The sequence below is a fragment of the Vanellus vanellus genome, assembly GCF_965231255.1.
Source record: "Vanellus vanellus genome assembly, chromosome: Z".
Taxonomy (NCBI): domain Eukaryota; kingdom Metazoa; phylum Chordata; class Aves; order Charadriiformes; family Charadriidae; genus Vanellus; species Vanellus vanellus.
Genome location: NC_138908.1, coordinates 53,794,199 through 53,816,003, shown reverse-complemented (window position 1 = coordinate 53,816,003; position 21,805 = coordinate 53,794,199). Strand labels below are relative to the sequence as shown.

Sequence of the window (21,805 nt, the reverse complement as noted above, 5' to 3'; positions counted from 1 at the left end):
AGGAAATTCCATTAAAAGATCTCATTATAAAGTACAGATGCAAGTTTCAAAAGATGGAAGACAATAAATATAATGCGATTTACAAAGATCACAACACAACACGTGTACAGTAAGAGCATTTGCAATGTTTCTGCTTACAGAGAAACAAGGGTTTGTTAATGAACAGTCAAGAAATAACCAAAAAGCTTAATAATTGGAAAATAAAGAGAACAAAGAACCACAATGAAAAATAGCACAGGAACATTCTTTAAATAAAATTAAGTTGTGATAAAGTAATGGCATCATTCCCATCCCAAACTGGCCTAAACATTCAGCAGTGGACATTTTGTTCACATCACAGCAAATGCAAAAGCCTTACTTTAGTAGCTTGAGCATCAATAACCAACATTCAATAGAGCTTTTTCATGCAACTTTACCTTAGATGACTGACGATAAAATGGGTTAGTAGTTTTCTGCCCACAGGGAGCAGAAGCTGAAGAAGGGTTATAAACAGACTCTGGCTGGGGAACAAGAGTTATGAGACAACTAGTAAATAAACATGCAGTTTACACAGACTCTACAATGAGGAAGTTTAAGTTTCTAGTGATGCAAGCAACTTATATTAAAGCTTAGTAGTTTTTATCTGCAATGTCCATGCAGCTTAGTGACGGAAAACTTCCGTGTACTTCTAGGTCCTTTCATTAATGTCCAATGAATTTTTTAACAGGTGCTGTATTTCTGCATGCGCTCCTCAGACATGCTGTCAATCTCTAAGAGTTGGTTTTAGTTAGACTCCTACTCTGCCCCCCAACAAATTATCTTTCTTGAGGCTTTTCAAAATAGTTTGAGGACGGCGTGCTGGAGGGTAATTCCAAATCCAAATCGATTTCATTCTAAATGGAAATAATACTTAAATCAAACCTTTGTTCCTAAAATAGCTGAGAAGGAACTTTCAGGATTAAATATCCCATTCCCAAACACCACCACCTTGAACACTTGTTTCATCTACTGCTATGTATTACATCTGTTCTCATACTCTTTATGCTTACCTTTGGTCTGCTTATAATGCTCTGTACCATAAAGACTACAGGATTGCCTGCCTTGCGTATGGCTTCCACAGCTTGTTCGTGGCTGGCATCTCTGAGGTCAATTCCATCCACCTGTAATTGGAAGACTTCATCTTAACACCGCATGAAGCTACAAGAATCATGAGTCAGCTTTGGGTTATGGGTAAGCAACTCTGACTAAAATCGAAGCCCAAACCTCCATTACTGGTGGAAAGGTTTCTACTGACTTGACTTGAGGTCGCTCACAAACAGGTTTGAGATTTCCAAGAGCACTGAAAGGACATCAAATAAATATTCTCTATGGTTTTAAAAACAGGTTTTTCAACATTGGTGGTTCAGGCTCTATACGTTTTCCCACAGGCAATGTAATATAGAAGGCATGATAATAAGAAGAGATAAGGTAATATGAAGAGTGGTAGCATTTGCCAAATAGCATTTCCTGTAAATCCTATCTTGGAATAACCTACCTCTCAGGACTTTGTGAGATTTACAGACTGAAACTTGTTAGGTGCTGGAGGGTCTTTCATTATGGGGTATTATGTCAGTGCAGTGTACTTTCTTCCCCCCTCTCCCCCTCCCCACCCCCCCCCTTTTTTTTTTTTTTGTAAAGCAGAGTTAAGACCAATTTTAGCTACTAGTTGCTTTCCCCAGAAGTTAAATTTTTAGGTCAGAGCTGCAAAGCTTTCTCTTTTCTGTAAGAAAGCATTTACAAAGGATAGCTAATGAAAAATTTTTGCCTGGTTGCGTTTCTTCATGCCTTCATATGAATCAGTGTGTAAGACAGTTTGTCTTGTGATCCAGGTAAGAACTACGTTATGGTGAGGTTAGCATCAGTAAAGCATTCTCACAACGACCATAATAAAAGCTAGAAGCTAACACAGAAAGGTTATTTGTTAGTGGTAATTCTTGCACACAAAGTTATATAATGAGGATTACCACTACCTTTTTAATAGTCTAACTCTACCTTCAACTTAACTATCCAATATAAATAAAGAGAGAATAAAAACCATCTGAGAGAGAAAATTCTAAACTTATGAGGACCTAAACACCACCAAGGCTCTCCTACTCCCCATGTCTGAAATACTTCACACTAGTACAGAGAAAAGCCTAGATATGCCACAACTTGAGAAAGTGAAATAATCCATTCAGAAACAGTCACATTGATGCAACATTAGTTACTTAATTTCACTCACCCACTCCAACATCTGCAAGCATCATTGTCAGAGACAATCGCTACATTCATAAAAATCCAGTTATTCAGATAGAATGAATGTTTTTTAACTTTGTGGCCATCAAGCAAAATTCTACCTCCCAACTTGTTATATGCTGGAAACTCTTCCATTCTGTTGTAGAAAGTGCTACCTATATTAAGGTATTATTTCAAGATCCTTCATATGGATCTTGTTGCACACAGTAAACTGTAGTTTGAGTATCACCATGCAAAGCCAGCCCAGTCTGATCCAGGGGAAGAATCACCATCTCCATCACCCCGCTCGTTACGTTCTTACTGATGGACAGTCAGCTAAGGACATCCCACAGGGTGAAGAAGAGTGCAGTGCCTAATGGCCTGACATGGGACACAGGGTAATGTATGACTTACTGATAACCATCACAGGAAAGACACATTCCTTTTGGCATCTTCATTCTTCTTTAATCAAGAAAGAAGCGGCTGCATAAGCACAAGATTGGCCAAGCAGAAGAGAAATCTACACAAATTCCTCCCTGCAACGCCACTGGCGACCCTGTCCTCAGGCATGGGCACAATGCTCAACTTCCTTTGTATCAAATACAGCTTTCATCACATTGGCAGGAATATAGTCTCCCTTAATTCCTGCACAAGAATGATGTGACCTGATGAAGATTTAAGAGGGAAATAAGCTTGACATTTATTTGCGTGATTTGCTATTCACTAGCCATTTCTGCTGCTATCCAATATGCAAAGGTAAAACCTTTCAGCTTAACCAAAAAAGCTTTTTCCTACACTCGCTGGCTTTAAAACAGGCAGGTAGAACTGCTGGGTGTATAGACCCCTGCTCACACAGTCAGTCATTTATGCTTTAAGTTATATATTCAACTTAAAAGTTGTCTGCACACAAACACTAGCAGATGGTACTACACTCTATGGCTCAAGTGCTGCCAGCTGGAGCAATTACACAGCTGTTGGCCCAGGACCACACATCCATCTCAGCCGCTCACAAGATGCTGGGGGTGTTGCAAGCAAAAGGCACTTGGCTGGTACCTCCACGATCCGATCTCCGGTTTTCAGCGTTCCATTTTTGCCAGCTGGGCTGTCTTCCAGGATGTGCTTGATAAAGATCCCTCTCATCATTTCTCCATTACTCAGGCGGCTCCCCATCCCTCGTCCTCCAACAATGCTGATTCCCAGTGACTTGCTAGGCTCTCTCCAGAGTTCAACCCTGGTGTGACAAAACAGGGACCAAAATAAATGAAAATCTGTTGTGATTATGACAATGCTGCACACTGAAGACACCCAGATTTGCACAATGGTTTAAAAAATTCAGAAATAACTCCTCCTTGGAAAGTTTTGCTTTTCAACAGGAGTTATCTCCTGAATTGCTCAGAAAGTCTGTAATTGTGTCTACCATTGTTCACTTTATTTCGGATTCTAATCAAAACTTTGAATCCTTCTCTTCCTCTCTTCTTACTGGCTCCCAGAGAATCAGCCTATAAAGGTAAATTACTGAAGCAATCAAGAACCTGCTAGATTGCACGGATTTATCCCAATGGCAGCAAAAATCAATGGTGAATTACTCCTGCAATGCACAATATATGTAAGTGCAGCAATTCTGTTGTTTTCTTGCTCCTCCTAAAATATATTACACGTTTCAGAATTTTTGCTTTTCACATATATACTGTGCAGCTAGGTCTGCACTTACTTTCTGGGCTGGTTCCAATTACTGAAAGCTGCATTTTGAAGTTCACTTTCTTCTCCCTCCCCTTCTTCACGTTCTGGAAGCTCTGGGAGTTCCCTGCTGATGAATGAAAACATGCAATTAATCTTTTAAGAACCCACATAATCACTAGATTTCACTGAAAAATTTCACTTATAGTATCACCCTACCAACATTAAAATTTGTACACACGGTTCATGTAAGGAATTTCTTTTTCAGACCTCTGTCAGAACACATTCTGTATTTGGGGATTCCCTGTGCACTTGTCTCTGCAATTAAGTTGCTACTGACAACCACAGAATAAAAGACTCTGTATTTTGGAACCAGAACAAAATCAAAGCTGAAGGTAATTACTTATTGTTTCCAAAATGGAAGACATTACAACAGCAGCATTCAAACACAGTTGCTGCTTTTGAAGATTAATTTTAAGAAAAAAAATTATTAGTCACTTTGAATATTTTGGCCTGTAACTGCAACGAATATTTGAAACTCAAGGAAACGGACCACATAATTCTTTCTTTCCAGTCTACAGTCTGGAAAGACCATCGACACCAAATTCTTGTGCTGGAGGCCCTGAGTATTTGTGGCAATACATAAATCAAATTGCATGGTATTTAAGAGAAGTTTAGGATGAGGCAGTATTCAATCTCCTTTTCGGGTACATCAAACACCTATGAAAGAGCCTTGTGAAAATGTCAGAAAAATTTGCTAGCCAAAGAAAAAACTGTATTCTGAACGGCTTTCTATTCTAATGGCTGCTGGCCTGAAGAAAATCATCCATCTTTCAGGTCTTCTAAAATAAAACTTATCTTCCTGAATTGTGCAAAGTGTATGGAAAGAGTTACATCTGAGAGCTCTTTGGGAGGAAACAGTAAGGCTTTTGACTCACCTGACAGTATGAGAAGGAAAAAGTTCAAGTGGCACAGCTCCCTCTGCCTGTTGTCCTATACTGGCCCTGTATTCATCTAAATTTTCTGCTGGCACATACGTAATACTGCAATAAAAAGGGACATGATTAAAGTATCATGAGGACTGATGGTCCTACCTTTGGTGGGCCTGATGACTGGATATGAGGAAGCCACTCAAGACTAATTTGCGTGGTTATTGACTTCAGAGCCACAATGCTGGTACATTGTGAATAAGGAGTTACACGAATCCTTTGTGAATTTGCAACAAATATGCATTTATGGTCAAATGAGGTAGCTGAACAGCACACGATTTTCTGAGGGCTGGCCACTCCATTTTAAGACAATGGTGCTTGAACAATGACCAAAGTGTAATTGAGTCAATCCAGCTTCAGTCAAAACAGCGATACCTCATGCAAAGACAAACACTGAAGGACCTATGAGGTGTGAAGCACCATCACCACCCTAAATGCTGACTGCAAATGCTTCTGGACGTTGGTTTGCAGGAGGTTTTGTGCTTTCCTGGGTGGTTTTGTATCTATTTTAGGTTCCTATGCTTTTTGTGAAAAATACTGCATGGGTTTCAACATACAAATGTGTTACAGCACACCACCTACACTGCAGGGAGCAATCCTCTACTCGGCTCCTTCCTCCACCCCTTCATGCGCTTCCAGCCAGCTTGGGACAGTCAGACGGCCATGTCAAATGACATGCAGACTCCTGAAGCCCTGAGGTAACCCAATCATGTTTCAAGGCCAGAAAAAGAAATGGCCCAATAGACTGGGCAGGGGGAAACAAAGAGAAGGAAAAAAGATTAAGGCATGAAAAATATTTCTTAAAAAAAATTCCCTCTACAGGCAAAAGGACACCATGATCTAAACACAGCTACCTAGATGGTCCTCCCTTAATGATGCTTTGTCTTCTCAAAAACCTTCAGTTGTTAACAAGCAGTTTAGCTATCAGATCCAAGTCTGCCAAGAGGTAAGGCTGACAGAAAAAGAACACCAAAAAAAATGGATGTCGTCCCATCCATCACATGGTTTAAAGAAATATGAACTTATTTCCCCACAGAAATGACAAGGCAAAAAAAAAAAAAAAATTCTTAACCACTTCACAAGGACATATAAGCTGCCGAGGACAGACTCCTTCAGTTCTGAGTGTCTCTCTCATTTGGAGCCCTCTCCATTCAATCACTCCCTGCTTGGAGTCCTCTTCTGTCTGTCACTCCCTCACTGTTACTGGTTACCCCTCTCATTGGCTTTCTACAGAATACAGCAAGCAGCAGAAGGCAGAGCAAATAGACTTTTATATGACTAATGCTGTCTGTCCAAAACACTCTACCAAAAATTACTGGTATGCAAACTATTACAGGAGCCTGACCCATACAAATCAATGGGGCCTGACACTATCCACCCAAGGGTATTAAGAGAGCTGGCTGATGTCACTCATTGAGAGGCCACTCTCCATAATCTTTGAGAAGTCCTGGAGACTGAGGGATGTCCCAGAAGAGTGAAAGGAGGCACATGTCATCCCCACCTACAAGACGGGCTTAAAGGAGTGTCCAGGAAATTAAAGGCCTATCTTCAGGCCCTGGCAAAGTTATCAAAGGAGACCTCCTGGGGGCTATCACAAGTCAAATGAAGCACATCATTGGGAAAAGCAAGCACAGATTCATGAAGGGCAAATTTTTCTTGACAAACTTGATTGCCTTCTACAACAAAGTAACCTGCTTGGTTGATGTGGGGTGAGCAGTGGACATTGCCTACCCAGATTTCTCCAACACTTTCAATACGGTTCCCACAGCATCCTCTTAGAGAAACGGATGTGTTATGGACTGGACAAGTCGTCTGTGTGGTGGGTGGAGAACTGGCTGACAGGCCATACCCAGAGGGTGGTGGTAAATAGCTCCTTTTGAAACTGGCAACCTGTCACAAGTGGGGTCCCCTAGGCATCGACCCTGGGCCCAACACTCTACAGTATCATCATGAGTGATCTGGATGATGGGGTCAAGTGTACTCTGATGAATTTTGTCAATGATACCAAACTGAGTGGGAAAGTGGGCACTTTGGAAGGGAGAGCCACCCTGCAGGAAGACGTGGATGGGCTGGAAGAGTGGGCTAACAAGAACCTTATGAAGTTCAAGAAGGACAAGTGTAAAGACTTGCACCTGTGAAAACATAATCCAGATGTGCAGCATAGGCTGGGTTCCACCTGGCTGGGAGCAGCTCTGTGGAAAGGGACCTGGGGGTCCTGATGGACAACAAGCTCAGTATGAGTGAACAGTGGGCTGCAACAGCAAAGAAAGCCAACAGGATGATGGGTTGCATCAACAAAGGTATCACTAGCAGAGATAAAGTAGTCATTATCCCACTCTACTCAGCACTTCTCAGGCCACATCTGGAATACTGTGTTCAGTTTTGGGCCCCATTATATAAAACATATGTGGACAGGCTGCAGAGGGTTCAGGGAAGGGCAACAAAGATGATCAAAGGACTGGGAAACCTGCCATATGAAGAAAGGCTGAGAGAACTGGGTTTGTACAGCCTTGAGAAAAGAAGGCTTAGGGGAGACCTTATTACCATGTTCCAGTATTTAAAGGGTGGCTCCAAAGAAGATGGAAACTCCCTTTTTACAAGGAGTCCCACAGAAAAGAGAAGCATTAATGGATACGAGTTACTCCTGGGGAGATTCCGATTGGACACAAGAGCAAAATTTTTCACAATGAGAACCATCAGCCATTGGAATAATCTCCCCAGGAAAGTGTTGGATTCCCCAACATTGGACACTTTTAAGACTCAGCTGGACAGGGTGCTGGGCCATCTTGTGTAGACTGTGCTTTTGCTAATAAAGATTGGACCAGGTGGTCTTTGAGGTCTCTTCCAACCTGGAATTCCATGAAAATTATTATAAGGACCATCTTTATTTGTCTTCTTCATCTGTGCCCAAGCATGTTCCCTACCTCCTCTGACACCTACTGTATCTAGAAAGTGCAGAAGATGGTCATTAAGGAGTTGCCTAGGGTGCTGAACAGGAGGAACTCACCAGTTCCTTTAATGGAAATTTCTAAATCATTCATACTATCACCAGCTTTTTCTCTTCCTTAAATCTCCTCCCTCTTCTACTTTGGCCTTTTTTCAAATTCAAAAGTGTCATGTGCTTGACACAAAGTGTTTTCGTTTTGAAGTGCTGGGGATTTAACATGCATTAGGGAACAAACACTCAGCAGAAGGTCACTGACTCTTATGTGTCATTCCTAAGGGCATTCCAGCACTGGGAAACACACAAGACACACAGCAATTATTCTGTGAAGCCCTAGCAGTGAACGGGACAGAAGCAAGAAGGAAAAGAGTTTTTGAAAATAATCACTACTACTTCTCAGCCATCTCCAATTCCAAATGCATTTATCTATAGCAAAGTGCTAGTGTTATGGTCACAAAACTCTTATGGGGCAAATGCTGCTGCAGAAGCACCACCCAGTAAACCCATAAGAAAACCTTCCTTCTACAAAAGCTACGAGATGTGCAAGCTGCATTTCAATGAAAAAAAAAAAAAAAAAAAAAAAAGTGTCATTTATCCAGTCACATTCATCAGCTTCATCCCAATCAAATTCATCGATTTTCACCCTATAAAACTAAGTAGGAAATAATGTATTCTCCCATAAAAGACAGCTGCACTAAAGAAACCAAAATTGCAAGCAAACCTTCTGCTGGCTAGAAGGCTTGGACAATATCCTTTACGCTAAACTGCAGCTGGAAGCTATTGTTCAAAGTATGGAAAGGAAAATGGCAGGGTCCTAAAAAGGAAACAGATATGCCCAGATTCAGTCTGTATATAGACAGTAGAGTGTGATCACTGGTAGTAGAGTGTCCAACATCTTTCAGCTCTTGTCCAGTCCTTTTGTGCAAGGAGCACGTGGCAAACAATTATGCAGCGTCCCAAGGTTCAAGGGTCATAGCAGTCCTTACCTCATACTTCTGTGCAACATCAGCATTACAGAACAGCTAACTGGGAAGCAAACCACATGCACTCCAACTTCTCGGACATCCTGTTGTTTTTCATTATATGAATGAATAACCGACACTGTGCTGGGACATTCAAAAGGTACAGCTCAAAGGATGCACTCAAACAGCCTTATATGCTACTTACAAACATCTTGCAAAAGCCCTCTTAGGTAGGTAAGCTTCCCTTTCTGTGTACAGCACAGGAACTGAGAATAAGAGGTTCACTCCCCCATTTTTAAAAATGCATCTAAAATTGAGCAACCAAATTACCTAATTGATTTCCACAGATGGAGTTAAATTAAGATAGTATCACTGGGAGCTGTTACATTTTAGCTCTTTGGAAAACCACATTATTTCTACTCTAGTGCTTAACTACAGTTCTAATTGCCTTATTTTAAGTACTCAAAAAAACATTCAATATGTTTTTTAACTGTTACACTGTTATCTACAACTAAACTTCGACAATGCTCCAGCTACTTCATAAATATAACACTTACTAAATAGAACACTTACTTGCATTTTGAAAAAAATAGCATAGAAAAGAACCAAATTACATGGATCAAATGTATGAAAAAGTATATTCTGTGGAGGAGTTCACCTTTGTTTCTTACTCATGATTTCCAAAGTTAACTGCAAAGGTTTCCTGCTCTTATTAGCTAAGCTGTATTATTGATGTGACTGCCCTCCTCCCCTCTCTCCTTTGCATATTTTTATTGAAATGAAAAGTTATACAAAAAAAACTAGCTCTGCTGAAAATTAGTTTTAGGAAATATGTATACCAGAAAGTTGCTTTTGCTAAGTAGCTGCCTGTCCTGCTCCTGCCTTCTGTGACACACAGCAAGGTCAGTTTGTACTACAGACCTTGGATTCACATCTGCCAAGAATTTGTTCCCTGTTTAGTACTTCACAGGCAGACACCCCAGAGTTATCAAATCCATCACTTGCTGGATAACTACTGTAGATCACTTCTTGGAGGTCACAGTGAGGTCTGAAGACATCCAGCATCATCCTGAACAGCTCAGAGTGCGACTGGAATGATGAGGGGCCCAAAAGAAAAAAAAGAAAAAAAAAAAAAAGGGTGTTGGGCTCCTCTGGTCAACTCAGTTGACCTTGGGCTGTAAAGTGGAAATAAAAGTCCACGCAGACACCTGAATAGTTCATCTGCAAAAGGGACTGATAATTTACTTAATATGGTCACAGGGAAGAGAGTAAGAGAAACAAGTACCAGGGAAGAGGGATTAAGACACAGAAAACAGGAAAAAAAGTATACGACTGCTCTACTATCATGTTGCAATTCTTACTTACAACAGAACAATTTTAAGGGAAAGTATATGCAAGGTTTAATAATTTCCGCTCTTTCATAGCTGTACAGCTTGAAGGAGAAAGTGTTCTGGTTTCCTTTCTTGAGAGCTACAACCACCCTCTTCCCCCCAGAGATATGCTCTAGCAATGAAAGCAGTGACAATGGAAACACCAAAGAGTGTACATATGAAAATATCTTGTAAACACAACACCGCATGCAGTACAGAGGAACGTTTATCACATGCCACACAAAACCTTGAAACACCAACAAACCAAATAACACAGTATGGAAAACATTCATGACAAATTACTGCCATTGACATTTAAGGTCTAACTTGAACCTTTTTATACATGAAGAAAGTAAAATTAAGTGCCACAGAAAATATGACACTGAGATTAATCCAGATATCAGTACACTGTACTCGTGCCAATTCTAGCAGTGAACCCTGTACACACACACTCATACACACATGCTCTGAGCACGTCTGGGGTGGCTGTCATAGATGAAATTTAAAAATATTAGCAATGATTTTTGTAGAATACAGGTGTTTTCATTCCAGTCTTAGGAAGTATGCTCCAATCTTCAAGTTTAAAGCCATATATATATATACACACAGTCATACTTTTTTTTTTTTTTAAAAAAAAGAACATATATACACATCCACATGTGTAGCCACACATGCATGCACACACACACACAAAGAGAGACAGAGTATGTACCTATATCTGGATATATCCCTGAATTACTACGGATGTCATAAAAGCATGGAATGATTTTACAGACAAGTTGCAACACAGAGCCATAATGAGTTTCTGAATCGCCAATACTCACACATAACAGAGGGCCTGATCATCAGCAGGTGCTGGAGAAGATCTAGAATGTGAAGCATACGATGCAGCATCTTTTTACAATGGTGTTAACAAATGTCAATGTCTCATGCTGAATGCGAGAGGCATACTTATTTAGTTAAAAGTGTGAGCTGCTTTTTTTTCTTTTTTTTCCTTCCATTTTTTTTTCCCCCTTCCACCTCCACTTCATCTACACCTCCCCCAGAAAGCATCTGCGTTTTGTTATTGTCTATAGCAGTGATTATTAACAAGCAGAGAAAATGGAATTGCAATCTATCTTTTATTTCTTGATCAGTAATTCATCCCCACACTTTAGGCAGGTGAATTCTGATTCAGCTCTGTAATTATCTGACAGATGTTACACGCAGCTGCTGCTGAGCACAAAACCCTGCCTATTATTACAGAAATGTAAGAGCTCCTGGCAAGGTGGAGTGAGAAGTGAAACAGAATGCATTCTGGTAAGGCCACACATCTGGTCTTCCACACACAAAGGGGGGAAAAAAAATAAATACCTAAGTCTTAAACTCAGATTGCTGGTTCTTCAACTATTCAAAATCAAATTTCCTTCAATAAATTAAAACAAAGCCTTTATGTGGCAAGTAAGAACAGCTTTATATTTTCTCAGCAAATCATGTTTGCCACTGAAATGCAGCTTTGAAATTAAATACTTCTGTGTAATCACTTTTGGGGGGCAACCTGCTACCCAAAAAATGCTCACTCTACAAGATAAGGTGCCAACTTTGCGGCCCTGTATGGATAAAAAGGAATGACATCCAGATGGCCACACCTGAGTACATGTGCACCCTTGCTTCCCGAGGAAGACACCAAAGAGATTCAACTTGCTTATTTGAAATGCTGGCCCTTAAATTGCAAATCCTGCATGGTGATACACCACATTAGCTCTGAAATGACATCTATATAGCTGTGTATCCCTCTCAGCAAACAGGAAGAACTATCATGAGATAAAGCTCCATATTTCCAAATTTCTGATTTGGGACATTACACACGTTTGTATCATTATATTTTTCTGGGATCCTGTACTGCTCCTGAAAGTACAAATTAACAGAGAAGCTCAATTATGCTGAATAATTTTGTATCAAAACTATGTAGGCCCAAAAATACTGTCCTTATTCTTGCAAGACTCCTTTAGAAGCTACCAAAGGATTTGGTCTTACAGTTCTTTGAAGTGCAGAAGCTGGATTCACTTTAAACCCTTATCATGGGAATGCACCAAAGAACATAAATAGAAAATGAAAGGCAAAAATCTAAAGTAAGAATACGAATAGCAACTGCCCCTCTTCTGTGAGATCTTTCAGAAAGGGGATGCACTTTTCTCTGGAAAATCTGAATATTCAAGTATAAGACAAGATTTTGGTATTTCCAACATATCTGCAAAAGACTAAGAGTACAAAACAAAACTTATAGTCACATAGTGTAAAATGAAGCAGCTATAAAAAGGTAAGCACAAATAATGAACACATCTGTGTTTGATCATGTAACTACAGCACTAATAAAGACTCCTCACAAAAGAATGGTGCTGTAGCATTTGTGTATCTAAGCAGACGTACACACACATGCATGCGCACATACCAACTGATTTCAGTCGTGGCAGTTGGAATTACAATACAGTTTGAAAGCCTACAATAATAATCAATGTCGCATTTTATCAACACTGACTTGCTCATATTCATGACAGCACTGACAATAATGCAATTCATTATATGAGCATATCCTATTATTTAAACAAGTTTGCATTAAATCATAATCCTAAACACATGACACCTATGGGGCGGACAATTAAACCTACCACCCACAATGAAGATACTTTGCCTACCTGTTCCCAAAATGTCAAGTCTCTTCAAAGCTAGAATACTTCTGGGGAACAACGGAATGTCCTGCAGTCAGTGTTGAATTGACAGAAACCACAGTTAACTGCAACCACACTGGGACTGAACTGACCCCTTTCAAGTCCACCCTCTTAAATAAGTAGAGGCTTTTATTACCAAAAGCTCCATTAATCCCATTTGCAGATCTGACCCAATCCATGTTACCATGGGTTTGAGAAAAAAACCTACTAGATTTGTGGAGCTGTAAACCCACCATTGGTGTGTCTAAAGCACTGTCTGCAAGCTTAGGAACAATCTCACTTCTAGACGGTGCATGTGGGCAAAGTTAACTCCACAATCAGGACAGCTATACAGAATTGTACTTCAAGGGGAAGTTAAAATTCTGTAAATTGAGTGAACTTGAGAAGAAGAAACTTTCTCATCAAGCACATGGATTTTTCAAAACTTGTATTAATTACTTCAAGTGTAAAGTAGTACTCTCAAGAGCAGATATTCATGCACTAGAGCAATGGCTCCTTTGTATGTACTACTAAACACTTGGAACTGACTTCACAAAACATACTGTTTCTACTGTTTGTCACAGATGTACTGAAAATGTTTTAAGTATTACTTTTCTGCATTAATGTCATGTGTCATACTTTCTGTCTGGCAGTCAACACCAAAATCTATTACAAAGATCTCCATCAAATGAAATCACTTGTGCAATGGCCAGGACAGTCCACCTTTGAGAAACACAAACACCTTGAGGAAATCCTTACTTTCTTTAGAAGAATCATACTACGAATGCAAAACTCTGAGTAATTCCATTCCTTCAATAAAACCAGGGCATTAATGATGATGATTACTAATGACAGTAGTAACTTTTCTAAGAACATCCAAAGCCTCTCACGCAAGTGATTTTATCTTTCAAACCCATGAAGCTGTAATCTGAAGGTGAATTATCCATCTGAAGCTGTAACTTAAAAGGTAAATTCATGTTGTAAAAACAAACAAAATTTTCATTTAGAATACTTGCATAAGTAACCAAATTTTGATTATTAGCATCTTCCTACCACAATTAATCACCCAGTTTTACCTACTTTATATCCGGTCCAATGAGCGACTGCCTCCTTAGCATAGCCCGGGCTTGTGCATTGGTTAAGTTAGTGGTTGATTCTTCATTAATGGACAGGATGCAGTCCCCCACACCAATCCGTCCATCACGACTTATTGAGCCACCATGGATGACGCTGCGGACTATCATTCCTGAGCCATCTTTATTGGAACTTACCGTCATTCCTATAGTGAAAAACAGATAAAACAGTTAATAACATCTTTGAGCCCCAGCTCTGAATGCCAAGAAAAAGAAATGTAACCTGGAGCAGGGAAGGTAAAAGCCAGCCAGCCAACCTGACAATGTCAGCAAGCCTATAAAGTTGCTCTTATTCTGCCTTGCATTTCCTCCTTTCCAACAGGAGGCAGCAGCTACAAATCACAATGACAGTATCTTTACCTCACATCATTTCACATAGCAGGCTCAGTCGGAAAAAACTAAGACAGTCGAAAATTTAAACAGAAAATAAACAAAAGATGTAATGAAATTGCTTCCAAAACAGTCAAATTTACCACTCTTCTGGATGGTTCACTGAGTTTACATGCCACATTCCACTTTAGTTTATGACGGTTCTCTTTGGAATGGAAGTGAAATGAATAAGCAGTTAATTAAGAGCATAGGGTCAATACAACCACACGCCTATTTTCAATAGAAAGCCTGAATCAGATCCCATTGAGATAGTGGCTGCCTTCCTGCTTTCCTAGGTGGACCATCAGTTAGATCTAGAAGAGCATCCTGACTTCTGTGAGAGCCCACGCACTACTGATGGATACATTCCACCACTTGAGTTACACCACCTGCTGTGGCACAGCAGGACACTACTTCTCGATGTCTAGATACACCATTTAACGTCACTTTCTTTTCACTAATGGGAAATGAGACAGAGATGCTCTTGCCCCTCCTCCCCCATGGGGAGCCCACAGGGACTTGTGGTACTGGGTTTCACATGTCTTTGTGACTGTTCTTACATGCATGAGTTGTCACTGTTATTTTCAGGACAGTTGGTGTTCATGAAATCAACCTTGGTGATGATTCCAGGAAAAACTGTTCTTCACTAAGGCAACAGAAGGGCCAGCACCCTGGAAGTCCACCCAGTGAACTTCCAGTATCTTAATACTGCCAAATTCTTTTTATTGTTTGGGGTTTTTTGCACCAACATGGAAGCCTTCCTTTACTAATAAGATGAAGCCACTGAAGTAAGAGTGTCTTATAAAAGAATATCTATTGGAGAAGGAGGCAGTGACTATCGCACTACATGTTTCTCCTGGTTTTGCATGTAAACATCAGGCTAGCAAGCACTGGGAGTGCATTTGCATGTCTGCAAGCCCTTACCTTATTGTCCAGACTGTCAGTCGAAGGAAGATGACAGCTAACCAGAGCAAAACCACCAAGGACACTGACTATGAAAGAATTCTAACCATTTATATACAAACATGGCTACAGAAGACAGAGACTGAGCACTTTACTGTGTGACCTTAGACCCTGTGAGACAGACTGGCTGAACAGAGTTTAGAAGGCAGCTATAAGCCCCAGGCTACCCAGACTCAGCCAACCATACAAACATCTGCCTATCTATCTGCCTCAGAGAAAAAAAAATAGTGTAACAATTTAAAGAACAACACTAATCTGAATATTCATTTGTGCTTTTTAAGACTCCTTCCAGAAAATAAAAATCTCTTAATATTGTTGACTCCTCACACCCACTTTTAGTTCAGATCAACACAGCAGTCTAAAGTATGAGAAGGTGGCCCTGAATAGCAAGGAACTGCACAATAAGCTTCTTAGACACAGGAATACCTGTACCATTACTTTGCTATGCAGAAGTCAAGGTTTATCTTCTGGAAAAACTGCAAAACCCATCTTCATGATGGCACTTTATATTAAACTGATGAAAGAATATGGTGTTACCACTGACTGGAAATTTATATGTATGATTTGCCAAGTAACTATGTCAGCTGTGGTCTGGCATAATTTAAACATGGATGTATCAGACCTGTGATACAGACACACAATGCCACTGATTTATTGCCTTGCTATTAGAAAAAGTAGAGGGTAAACTGCCTGTCCCCTACCCCTCAGATTAGTAATGTTACAATGTTGAGCACATCACAAATGGCATTTACAGATGATGTCCTGGGGTGGATGCCCCGGCATTTATACTCACATACTCCTTCCAACAACCATCTCTTGACAGATCTGCTCACACCTGTTACTCAGTCAGATCTGAATGTGAAAAATAACTCTGCAACAGAGTGGTCTCCACCATAACACAGGAAACGTGCACAGAAAAGCAAACTGTCAAGCAAACAGCTGAAATGTGGTTTGAAATTCTGAACCTAACTTTGCTGCTTGGTTAAGCCAGTAACAAACAACAGTATTGCTGAGGCTAGTGTAACAGCAGTTTAGAAAAACATCATTCACGGTTTCTATCCTGACATCCTCATTACAACAGATCTAAAGGCTGATGTCACACTTTGGACAGCTACAGCTTCAGGTTAAAAATGCAAATGCCACTGTCAAGTTGCCAAATGAATCACACAGGACAATGGCATTTCAGCTCTTCTTGCATGTGGGTGCTCCATCCTCTTACCTTTTAAAAATCACAATCAAAAGGTTACAGCTCCAGCTGTGGCTGGATTTGAAGAGCTGTTGCAAGCTATGGGTGACACCACTTAAAAGGAAAAAAGAAGTGCCAGTTCTTGACTGAAGTAATTGATGCAGCTGCAGCTTTCAGCAACTTTCACAGCTCTTGATTTAGCTCCTTTTGTAAAAATGAAAGTTAAAAGCAGTGCAGCCATGTATGTAAATTGGTCACTGTGACCAGGCAGCTTCCCAGGCCAGAGCACACACAGACTGGACAAAAAAGACTACAGTCAAAAGCCAGGAGAAAGCATATTCACATTCATACCGTGTACACACGAGAGGCCAGTCTTGCTTTTCATGTGTGTAATGGTTGCCATTGTGCACCCTGCCCCAAGTTTGTATTTTCACGCTGTACTACGCTTGACATTAAATTTGCTTTGTATATTCACTGCACTTATGAAAAACACTGCTCCATTGGGTTAAGCGGTTATTACAAACAAAACACAATCCAAAATCCATATTCCTGGAACTGCACTGTGACTTGCACTTTACACAGCCTGGCAATAAGGCCAGTAAAGGCAGTAGTTACCCAAGCACCTCATACCAATGAAAGTCAAAACTGATATCACATCAGCCTTGCCTACAGCTTTATATTTTGGGGAGGCTGATTTTAAACCAGATCAGATCCTGATCCAGTTTGGAGGCTGGCTGTATCATGAAGGAGAATGTGATATGGGCAGCAGCATCCAGCCATCAGAGGGCTGTTTATTCCAGGCAGAAGCGCCCACTGAACTGCAGCATCACAGCATCCTACCCACCTCTACACATCAAAGGAGTCCTGAGCGGTGGCTGTTTATGAACAAGAGGCCCATGGGCTGCTTTCAGCGTCCCTTCTACAGACAAAATATCTTAAAGCATCTGCAGAGACAATGCAAACAGCCAGTACCCACACAAACACCTGCCTAAACCAAAGCAAATGAAACATATCGGCCACGAACAGGAGCACCACTGCCTCCCACACCAAAGCTTTCCACACACTGGCTCTGGGAACTGGTGTGGGAGAATGCTAGCCCCATGCTACCTCTCACACGTCCCAGGGCCATACCAGAGACCAGGAGAGGACAACAAATAACATTTCCATCTGTTGTGTCTGTTCACTCCAAAATGTGCCTCTAGTCGGTATGCTCAGGAAGTTGCAGATTGCAGGTATTTAAAACTCTGAAGATCTCTACAAAATTATAATATCATTGAGCTAAAAATAATACGTATTAAATATATCAGTGATCTGATTTTCAGAAATACTGAGGCATTTAAGATACAAGTACAAATACGTAGCAACAAAGCAAACAAGTTGTTTAGACCCTTTCTGACCATCCTCAAAAAGCAAGATCATTTTGTGTTTGCATACATCTGAAAGTCTAGTCTGCAGCTCTTCGACCAAAGTGTTCTTCTACAGCATTCCTTGGTTATATCTTGTTTTTCCACTGTATTATATAAATGTAGAGACATTGAAAACCAAGGCATTAAAATTGTTCTGTTAAAATTTAGGAAAGACTAAAATCCTTTATGGGAAAAAAATAATTCCCAGTGAGACTGGACAGTTTACTTCTGTGTTCATGGTGACAGCAAATGGATCCACTGACACCATTGCCCAACAGGGCAAGAGCAGCAAAGAATGAATATCCTGTTATGTCTTCCCCACTAAAAGGGAAATGTTTAGTCTTTACTAATAAATCAGGAAACGAAACATATGAGAAAAACAGAAAGCCATGTTCCTCAACAGGTTACAAAAAAACGTTAACTACCTTACCTAGACTTGAATTGCCTTTTGCAATAGTGATAGTCCTCTCATATATGTTTTTAACAGAATTTGGGGTTGTAGAACTTTCCTCCAAAGACACTGGGCACCTCTTTTCCATTAAAAGCACTTGATCCTAACACAAGGGAAAATAACATTAGTTCAGAATACTGAGATAAAAATATGATTGGACATACTGACCTCAAATCATTTTACCTTATACAAAAGCTAGGTGCATAATTAATATTGATTCCTTATACAGACATTGGAAAAGTCAGTCCATCAAAGATCAAACTGATATACACAACTTGCTGTTTTCATTCAGGTAATAAAGCAAATCTGCCCCAAAGAATGTTTTAATTTAGGGACATCAGTCACACTCTTAAAATTAGTGGCATGAATTCAAAGGCTCTCAGATTGGTTCACCAGGTATGTCTGACAATCTGCCAGTGCTAAAGTAACAAACCTTGTATGAAATTGCAGCTCTTTTAAGAATTTCTAAATAAATCACTGACTGGAAGAAAAAAGAAACACGTCACAGTGACTGTCATATAAAGGAATATTATGTTTGCACACTGTGGCATCACAGGCCAGTTTGTGAGCTGAACTGCACAGGCTTGTGTGAACACGGGGATGCAAGACACACACCACTTCCCTTGGCTTACTAGGCCTGGTTTCCAGCTGTACACCTCTTCCTTGCACCAATGCCTTCGCAGAAGTTAACAAGGGATAAGAAAAGCCCCCTGGCCTGCCCAATGGGGACACTGTGGTCCAGCAGTGTCTACTGCTGTGAGGTATGAGCAGACTTCCGTATACCCTTGTATCCGCCAGTCTCTGGGAGATGACTATCTCAACACCATAAATTATCTCCTGTTTTGGACAGGTCTAAATCTCTACGTTTTGATGTGAGCTACCACACCTGATGGACATTTATAATCATAGAACCACACATGGCTGTTGGCCAGTGTCAATTTCTGTAGGAGATTCTATGGTGTAATATGGCCTTTCTGTAGGTTTTAAATGTTATTGTTTTTAGAAAACATAAAATCTTTACTTTTCCAGTGGGATCAAGCGGCATGGTAGTAGCAAGGCTTGTACTTAGTGCAATTTCTGATGTTGTCTGAGATCCAGTCCATGTTGCTGTGTTTTCACTTTCATTTTGGTTGACATCCGAAACATCCAGAGGCGGATCCTTTTTAGTAAAACCAGTTGCAGTTTCAAGGCTATTGTCCACTACAGACTTTTGCTCTCCCACTCTCTGATCCAAATCCATGTTGTACAGATTCTCATCAGATACACAGAAATCAGCTGCAGCATTTGAACATTCCTCTCCAGACTGTTAAACACAGGAGACAATGAACAATCAACACCCTTTTGCAGTAAAAATAAAACGTACATTTCATGCAAATATCTTAAACAGAAACTAATCTCATGGAATTTAAACATACTTGTTTTAACTTAAGCGTCTTCAGTAGATCACTACATGCATTTTACTGTAAAATTTACTTGATTCCTCAGACAATTTCTTCTGTTTTAAAGTACCAGAAAACAATGAAAATAAGTTACTGCTGAAGGCCAAATTCTAATTTGGTACTCATCAATAACTCTCCACTAACTTCAGCAAAGTAACATCTACTCACAAATTCTCAAACTAGACAGAACTCCAGCAAGTTATTAAAATTAAAGCATCCAATTGTCCTTCTCAGGCAGAAGAACTTTGCAAGATCTTTACTTTCAAAACACTTAGCAAGCAAAGAGCAATTTCAAACAGCTCAGACAATTACACACACAATCTAATTATCCATTTAACTGAGTAGAAACATATTTAGATATCCCTTCCGCACAAAGAGGGAAAAGCAAAAGCTCGGTCAAATCTCAACAAAAAAATGAACATGGAGGTTTTGAAGTGTGACAACAATGAACTACAATCATGCAGTTACAGAAGCTTAGCAGTTAGTACTTATTGCAAGTGTATCGATTATGACTGCAGTACAAGGATTGAGTTCTCTACATAAAATTTGGTTTGACTTTCAAGATTCCAAGGTCCTGCATTTCAAGTATTTCAAGGGATTTTCAATAATCATAACCTTCTGAAAAAAAAAAATCCTCAAATATTCTCTAGCTGAGCTTTCAAAATAAGTAATTTTAAAAACATGTAGGCCATTAGAAACATAGAAGGACTTAAGAGGCTCTGTATCAATATTAGGGATTTTCTCTGAAACACAGTAAACGTAGTCACAAGAACGTCTACCTCTACCTGTTTTAGTTATTATCCACTGGTCCTATTAATTCTTCTATTCCTTTACCAAAAAATGAGGAAAACACATTTCCCAGGATTTTGCAATATTTTGCAACATTTTGTATCAAGGGCCTTAGAATTAGTTTTTCTCATCTTTCATGACATGCTACATGCTTGCTCTGTCCCCAGATAATCATCAAAAAAGGTTCACCTGTAAATGAGTGGTTTAAGTAGCATCTGAGAAGATAATTGACCAAAGCCTAAATACAATTAATCTGCATGATGTAATCAATAAAATAATTTCCTACCTTTTGGAGAACAGAACACCAGGACTATAATCTATTTAAATTAGTTCATAAGGTTTCAAAGACAGCTGGGACTTCTATTTAAGTCTGTTTTGTATCCATTTACAAATCAGTGAAAACAAGACCCAGATCATACTCAACATTTATTCCATATGCCATATATACATATTAGAGTTGCAGCATATGCCCATTTTTATTTTTGTTTCACTTAAAGCTAATGCTGTAATTTTTGAAGACAAACATGATTTCATAACTGAATTTGCAGCTACAGCAACATGAGGTCTCATTAGAGCATTTGCATTACTTTCAGAATTTTTTTTTTCATCACCTATTTTAAAAGTGACACCAAAGGCATTCAGAACCTTTGAACTTCCCTGCAGTCAGAAATAGCTGAAATACCTCTGCATTCCTCATAGCATTGAATTGCAATTTCTTACATTTTTACTGCAATTCACTTGCTTCAAAAGTCATCTTCTATGAACAGATTTTCTCACTATGTTTACTTTGTGAAGTCACTCCTAACTGCAGAGTATAAAACGTTACCTGATGAGAACTTAATACTCACTTCACACTGGTGCACAAAGAACACTGAAAAGTCAGGACCATAATCTTTAAAAAAAAAAAACATGTAAATCGAAGCCATCTTTAAGTCAATGCTGAAAATAACTTAAGACTTTCTAGAGCCTGAACGTGATATATAATGTAAATCCAGCCTCTATCTCATAAATGCTTCTCAGCATGCCAAATGCATAATCCGTTTAAGCAACAATTACAGAGTGAAACAATGCAATCTGTCCCACTGGCACAGCAGAGACGTGCTCTTTTGTGGATTAGCAGAAACCATTAGAAGATGAATTTAGCTTTCCAACCAGTGCCTGAACATATTCCAGAATGGATAAACGGAGTTACTGCAGCTCAGGTGTGG

General features: G+C 39.8%; 1 protein-coding gene across 1 annotated transcript in view; it reads right to left on the bottom strand.

Annotated features, from left to right (window-relative positions):
* MPDZ (multiple PDZ domain crumbs cell polarity complex component) overlaps positions 1–21,805 on the bottom strand; it is a 90,526-nt gene that overhangs the window by 30,008 nt on the left and 38,713 nt on the right. Inside the window, exons 19-26 of the mRNA XM_082497804.1 lie at positions 19,391–19,672; positions 18,349–18,472; positions 13,942–14,140; positions 10,999–11,040; positions 4,848–4,952; positions 3,944–4,039; positions 3,286–3,463; positions 1,029–1,139 (exon numbers count right to left, since the gene is read on the bottom strand). Of these exons, the coding sequence (XP_082353930.1) occupies positions 1,029–1,139; positions 3,286–3,463; positions 3,944–4,039; positions 4,848–4,952; positions 10,999–11,040; positions 13,942–14,140; positions 18,349–18,472; positions 19,391–19,672 (1,137 nt within the window). The remainder of the gene's footprint in view (positions 1–1,028; positions 1,140–3,285; positions 3,464–3,943; positions 4,040–4,847; positions 4,953–10,998; positions 11,041–13,941; positions 14,141–18,348; positions 18,473–19,390; positions 19,673–21,805) is intronic.